The sequence below is a fragment of the Balaenoptera ricei genome, chromosome 3, assembly GCF_028023285.1.
Source record: "Balaenoptera ricei isolate mBalRic1 chromosome 3, mBalRic1.hap2, whole genome shotgun sequence".
NCBI lineage: Eukaryota > Metazoa > Chordata > Mammalia > Artiodactyla > Balaenopteridae > Balaenoptera > Balaenoptera ricei.
The window spans coordinates 56,206,750-56,214,541 of NC_082641.1; the positions used below are offsets into that span (position 1 = coordinate 56,206,750).

The following is a 7,792-nucleotide window of genomic DNA, read 5'->3' on the forward strand; positions in this document are numbered from 1 at the left end:
AGAAAAAGTGGAAAAAAAATTTTTTAACATGTCAGGACAAGTCTGTGGGCTGTCAGTCTGCATCTTCAGTTAATAAAGAAACTAGACATTTAATTAAAAATTACGATGAGGTATCACCTCACACCGGTCAGAATGGCAATTATCAAAAAGTCTACAAATAATAAATGCTGGAGAGGGTGTGGAAAAAGGGAACCCTCCTACACTGTTGGTGGGAATGTAAATTGGTACAGCCATTATGGAGAACAGTGTGGAGGTTTCTTAAAAATCTAAAAATAGAGCTACAACATGATCCTGCAGTCCCACTCCTCATGGGCATATATCTGGAGAAAACCATAATTTGAAAAGATACATGCACCCCAAAGTTCATTGCAGCACTATTTACAATAACCAAAACATGGAAGCAAACTAAATGTCCATGGACAGATGAATGGATAAAGAAGACATGGTATAGGGCTTCCCTGGTGGCACAGTGGTTGGGAATCCGCCTGCCAGTGCAGGGGACACGGGTTCAATCCCTGGTCTGAGAAGATCCCACATGCCGCGGAGCAACTAAGCCCGTGTGCCACAACTACTGAGCCTGCACTCTAGAGCCTGCGAGCCACAACTACTGAGACCGTGTGCCACAACTACTGGAGCCTGTGCTCCACAACAAGAGAGGCCACCGCAGTGAGAAGCCTGCGCATGGCAACTAAGAGTAGCCCCCCCTCGCCACAACCAGAGAAAAGCCTGTGTGCAGCAATGAAGACCCAACACAGACAAAAATAAAATAAATAAAAAGAAAAAAATGATGTGGTATATATACACAATGGAATATTACTCAGCCATAAAAAAATGAAATAATGTCATTTGCAGCAACATGGATGGACCCAGAGATTAACATACTAAGTGAAGTAAGCCAGAGAAAGAAAAATATATTGCTTATATGTGGAATCTAAAAAAAAAAAAAATACAAATGAACGTATATGCAAAACAGAAACAGACCCACAGACATAGAAAGCAAACTTATGGTTACCAAAGGGGAAAGGGAGGGGATAAATTAGGAGTTTGGGATTACCATATACACACTATTATATATAAAACAGATAACCAACAAGGACCTATTGTATAGCACAGGGAACTATACTCAATATTTTGTAATAACCTATAAGGGAAAAGAATCTGAAAAAGAATAGGTATATATATGTATAACTGAATCACTTTGCTGTACACCTAACACAATACTGTAAATCAACTATACTTCAATTAAAAAAAAGAAACTAGGCATTTGATCATGTGAATAAAAATTGTGGCAAAAGCAACATAAATAAAATGAAAGGACAAACAATAGTTTAGAAAATATTTGTAACATAAGAGAAACGAATATTCTTTTATATTAAAGAAAAACTTTGTCAAATAAAAATAACAGCAAAGCAAGCTATTCATAGAAGAAAAAACCAAAAGGGCCAATAAATATGAACATATGCCCATACTCTGGAAGCTCTGTATTCTGTCTGCTTGGATTTATATCCTTAACCTGCCACTTACTAGCTGCGCGACCTTGGGTAAATTCCTTAACCAAAATCTCAATTTCTATGAAATCTATAAAAATGGACATAACCGTAGCACCTACATGTGAAGACTAAGTGAAACAAAAAGCATAAAGCAGAGAGAAAAAACATAGGTATTTCACAAAAAGGAAAATCCATGGGACTTTCCTGGTGGTGCAGTGGTTAAGAGTCTGCCCCCAATGCGGGGGGCCTGGGTTGGATCCCTGGGCAGGGAACTAGATCCCATATGCATACCCCAACTAAGGGTTTGCATGCCACAACTAAGGAGCTCACGTGCCGCAACTAAGACCCGGTGCAACCAAATAAATAAATATTAAAATATACATATATAACACCCCCCCCCCCAAATAAAAGGAAAATCCAGGGAATTAATTTCCCCGCAGTCCAGTGGTTAGGACTCAGTGCTTTCACTGAAAGGGCCCGGGTTCAATCCCTGGTTGGGGAACTAAGATTCTGCAAGCCACATGGCCAATCAATCTGATAATAAAAATAAATAAAAATTTAAAAAGAAAGAAAATCCAAATGTCCAATAAATACATGAAAAAATGCTCAACCTCTCTGGTCAGAGAACTGCAAATTAAAAACTAAGATACCAGGTGCGGAGAAGTCTGCAAAACAAGAGGCGGAGGATTGCGTTAGCGACGGACCAGTTCGCGCCGGAGCCGCGGGCAGCAGCGTCACGGTCGGACCCGGCCACTGCGCGGTACTGTGAGAAACAGCTACCGCCAGGTGGACGCGCCGCCGCCGCCGCCGCCGCCGCAGCATCATGGGGAAGGGCAACCCCAACAAGCCGCGGGGCAAGATGTCCTCCTCGTACGCCTTCTTCATGCAGACCTGCCGCGAGGAGCACAAGAAGAAACACCCCGACTCCTCGGCCAACTTCGCCGATTTCTCCAAGAAATGTCCCGAGAGATGGAAGACCATGTCTGCCAAGGAAAAATCCAAGTTTGAAGATATGGCAAAAAGTGACAAAGCTTGCTATGACAGGGAGATGAAAAATTATGTTCCTTCCAAAGGTGACAAGAAGGGAAAGAAAAAAGATCCCAATGCGCCTAAAAGGCCTCCATCTGCCTTCTTCCGGTTTTGCTCCGAACATCGCCCAAAGATCAAAAGTGAACACCCTGGCTTATCCATTGGAGATACTGCAAAAAAAGTGGGTGAAATGTGGTCTGAGCAGTCAGCCAAAGGTAAACAACCCTATGAACAGAAAGCAGCTAAGCTAAAGGAGAAATATGAAAAGGATATTGCCGCATACCGTGCCAAGGGCAAGAGTGAAGCGGGAAAGAAGGGCCCTGGCAGGCCAACAGGCTCCAAGAAGAATGAACCAGAAGATGAGGAGGAAGAGGAAGATGAAGATGAGGAGGAAGAGGATGAAGATGGGGAGTAAATGGCTATCCTGTAATGATGTGTGTGGAGTGTGCGTGTGTGCTTAGGCAATTGTTTTGCTAAGAATGTGAATTCAAGTGCAGCTCAATATTAGCTTCAGTATAAAAACTGTACAGATTTTTGTATAGCTGATAAGATTCTTTGTATAGAAAATACTTTTTAAAAAATGCAGGTTGTAGCTTTTTGAGGGGTTACTACATACAGTTAGATTTTAAAGCTTCTGATGTTGAATGTTTCTGAATATTTAATGATTTCTTTAACTTCTTGACTTGTGTATGGTAGCACAGCAAACTCATAGAAATTAGTATCAATAGTAAATTTGGGGTTTTCTAGAATGAGAATGTTGCATTTTGTTTTTTTAAAAAAATTTTGTAATAAAATTATACAAAAAAAACCTAAGATACCATTTTTCACTCGGGTCGGCAAAATTATTAGAGATTAATAATATCTAATGTTATTGAGGACATGGGGATATGAAGAACTAAACTCTTGTTGGACAATATCTGTTAAAATTACAAACAAGTATACCTTTGCCCTAGGGATCCTATCTTTAAGAATTGATTCTTAGAGAAATAAATGCACCAGTACATGGGGATAAGGATGCCGACATACATTACAGAACTGTTCATAGTGACAAAAGCTTCCAAACATCCTGATTGTCCATGAGTAAGCAAATGACTGGATAAATTACTGTACAACCATACCATGGTTAGACCTGTATGCACTGACCTGTAGCCATGGCTATTTTCAAAAAAGTACCAAGTTACAACTAAGTTTCCCATTTTTGTTTAAAAAAACTCCCCTGTACTGGGTTGAATGGTGGTCCCCAAAATGATATGTCCACCAGACACCTATGAATGTGACCTTATTTGGGAAAATGGTTTTGCTGATGTAATAAGGATCTTGAGATGAGATCACCTGGATTAGACTGGGCCCTAAATCCAGTGACGAATGTCCTTAGAAGAGACAGGAAGAAGACAGAGAAAAGAAGACCACGTGAAGACAAAGGCAGAGATAGGAGTTATGCTGCCACAAGCCAAGTAAAGCCTGGAGCCTCTAGAAGCTAGAAGAGGCAAGCTAGGATTTTCCCCTAGAATCTTGAGAGGAAGTCTGGCCCTGCTGACACCTTGCTTTTAGACTTCTGGCCTCTAGAAGTGTGAGAGAATAAAGTTCTGTTGTTGCAAGCCACCAAGTTTGTGGTGATTTGTTACGGCAGCCCTAGGAAACTCCCCACCTCCCTTAATTATATATATATATATATATATATATATATATATATATATATATATATATATACACACACACACACACACACACACTTTTACATGAGCATTGAGAGAAATACACAACTATTTTATATACCCCAAATATGACCAAGAATTCCACTCCTAGGCATATATTCAACAGAAATAAGTGCTTATGACCACCAAGAGATATCTATATAAATGTTATGGCAGAAATATTCATAATAGCCGCAAACTAAGAGCAATCCAAATGTCCATGAAAAGTAAATAACTAAATCATGGTATCTTCATATAACAGAATGCTACACAGCAATGAAAGACTGAATTACTGCTACACACATGACAGAGGAGTCACAGAGATACAATGTTGAGCAAAGAAGTCAAACTCACAAGAGTACATACTACATGGTTCCACTTACATGAAATTTAAAAACAGGCAGAACTAATCCATGGTGATAGGTATTATCTGATAGAGGGTATAATCTAAAGTGGTCACAGAGAGCCTGTTAAGGTGCTAGAAATGTCTACATATCTTGATCTGGGTGGAATATTTATATGTAAAGGTCAATCAACATGTACATTTAAAATATATGCTCTTTATTATCATTTCACTGGAATAAATACCCAGGAGTGCAATTACTGGGTTAGATAGAAAGAGTATGTTTAGTTTTTTAAGTAACTGCCTAATTTATTGCTAAATTTCTTTTAGCCCTTTTGTTGCCTTTTCCCAATTTCCTATAATGAGTAGGCATTGGATTTTGGGGCTGTGAAAGTTGATAGAGATAAGAATGCTCTAAGCTTCATCATAGTTTCCCACACCACACACAATCACTTACTGCCTCCACGATTTGCCATATCATTTATCTGTAGTTTTAAACTCCAGTCATAGCCTTGGAATAAGAGTATTGGACTGCTCAGCAGCCATTCCCCTTTCCTTCCGGCAACAGAACCCCAGGTTTGTTTGGGGGACCACCTAGTCCTCACTGGATAGTCTTAGTTATACCGTCAACTTAGGCAACCTGCCCTCCTCTCACTGAGGAGTGTGCACATAACCCAAACTAGTCCATTTGGAGGCACTGTGTGTGACATAAATACTAAAAATGGTTGTCAGGGGCTTCCCTGGTGGCGCAGTGGTTGAGAATCTGCCTGCCAGTGCAGGGGACGCGGCTTCGAGCCCTGGTCTGGGAAGATCCCACGTGCCGCGGAGCGGCTGGGCCCGTGAGCCACAACTACTGAGCCTGCGCGTCTGGAGCCTGTGCTCCGCAACAAGAGAGGCCGCGATAGTGAGAGGCCCGCGCACCGCGATGAGGAGTGGCCCCCGCTTGCCACAACTAGAGAAAGCCCTCGCACAGAAACGAAGACCCAACACAGCCATAAATAAATAAATAAATAAAAATTAAAAAAAAAAAATGGTTGTCAGAATTTCAACCTGATATCAGCACTGTGGGAAAGAACTGTCTCATGGTACCTGGAGCTGTTCTAACTCTGGACCTTTCCAAAGCCTTGAGTCTTCAACTTTTCCTTGGACTCTGGAGTGTCTCATCCTTTCAAATAATGTAGTTATTAATAAGTTAACTAATGATTCTATTTGCAAACAGAAATTTCAATATACCATGAAATCACAGGTTAGATGTGGTTAAATTTCTTCCAAGCATACATTAAGATACATAACTCTATATTAAATGTCCATTCGTAAGCCACCCTAATAGATACTTTGAGTGGTACAAGGCCAAATGAGCCTTGATGCCCTCCCCCACCCAAAAGTCCTTGACAAAAGTCTTTGTGACACAAGTTTATAAAAGGCAAGTATTCAATAGGATTGTGTCTTTTTTTCTTTTTTGGCCTCACCGAGCATCTTGCAGGATCTTAGTTCCCTGACCAGGGATTGAACCAAGGCCCCCCGCAGAAGTGCAGAGTCCTAACCACTGGATCGCCAGGGAATTTCCAATAGCACTGTGTCTTGATTGTAGCCAGGTTGGAAGGCAATTTCGTGCAACCACCAAACCATAGTGCCAGGAAATGTTCCTGTACTGATATACCAGCAAGCAAAGTCACATCCAACTGATAAAGGAGCAAGAGTAGTATGTGACATAGAAAGTATTTCTATAAAAGTTATGTTATTTTAAAATCAATTTTCCCAGGCAAATGCTCCAATAAAAGGCTACCTGTGATCTTTTGATGTGTATTAGCTAATTAGGGCTATCTAAAAGGTTTTTGTTTGGTTTTAAGGAGCAAAAGGAAAAGCGTGTAGTAGGTTTTAAACCTTTCTGGAATTTATAGGGAAGTGCATTTGAGCAACTTATAGTCATTCTTCTTTTCTCAGTGATATTTTCATGACTTGGCCATCTGTAAAGACAATATATTCCAATATGTGATTACTATATAGCAAGTAGTACTTCAGTAGGTAAAGTTGTAAGAAGCAGTTTAATAAGTGTTTTTACTCAATTTGATCTAATAGAAAACCATGATTGACAATTCCATAGAAATAATTCAATTCTTCAATTGAATTTTTTTTAATAGGTCCTCATCACCAAAGGCAATTAAGAATTTACCTATAGAATCACGTTGAAGTTAAAAATTAAATGCTTTATCTGAATAATGAGTTCATTTAAGTAAGTGCCATAAAATTTAATCAAGAACATTGAATTTTGGATTTAATTTTTTTTTTTTTTGGCCACGCTATGTGGCATGTGGGATCTTAGTTCCCTGACCACGGATCAAACCTGCACCCCCTGCAGTGGAAGGGCGGAGTCCTAACCACTGGACTGCCAGGGAAGTCCCCTGCATTTAAATTTTAATGATTAATTACAACCTAGAGATCTTCCTTACCCTAATACATATGTTCTTTCGGACACCATAGTTTTTCCTAGATTTTTAAGAATTAAAATTTTAAAAGCCCAAAGACATTCCACTACACAGGATATTTTAAACATGGAAATTATTCATTTTTAAAAAAAGGAAATAAAGGATATGGCTTAAAGCATAACAAGCTCTTTGTACTCAAGGCTTACCATTCTGTATAGAAATTCTGAAGACAGGATTACAGAAATCAGACCCATAAAGAATCTTTGTGATACAAGCAGACTTCTTCATTATACCTTTTTTAAAATATTTTATTTTTTTAATTTATTATTTTATTTATTAATTTTTGTCTGTACTTGGTCTTTGTTACTGCACAGGCTTCTCTAGCTGCGGCGAGCGGAGGTTACTCTTCCTTGCGGTGTGCGGGTGTCTAATTGCAGTGTCTTCTCCCTGTGGAGCACAGGCTCTAGGCGCGGGCTTCAGTAGTTGTGGCATGTGGGCTCAGTAGTTGTGGCTCGTGGGCTCTAGAGCACAGGCTCAGTACTTGTGGTGCACAGGCTTAGTTGCTCCACAGCATGTGGGATCTTCCTGGACCAGGGCTCGAACCGTGTCCCCTGAATTGGCAGGCGGATTCTTAACCACTGAGCCACCAGGGAAGCCCTATTATATCTTTTATTAGAATGTAACTTAAGCTGTTGTAATCCTTTTGCCCTTGTGATCACCCAAAAAATAGAACAAAGCTTTACTTTAACTGAAAATCTGTGTTAATAGGAAGATAACTCAGGCTAAAAAACTTCACGTTTGCCTCATTCG

The 7,792-nt window shown here is 40.0% G+C and overlaps 1 protein-coding gene across 1 annotated transcript; it reads left to right on the forward strand.

Annotated features, from left to right (window-relative positions):
• Positions 1-2,288: 2,288 nt before the first annotated feature.
• Positions 2,289-2,934, forward strand: LOC132363652 (high mobility group protein B2-like). Its single transcript, XM_059919340.1, has one exon. It carries the CDS (start codon positions 2,314-2,316, stop codon positions 2,932-2,934), a length of 621 nt encoding a protein of 206 aa, XP_059775323.1. The 5' UTR covers positions 2,289-2,313.
• The last annotated feature ends 4,858 nt before the right edge of the window (positions 2,935-7,792 follow it).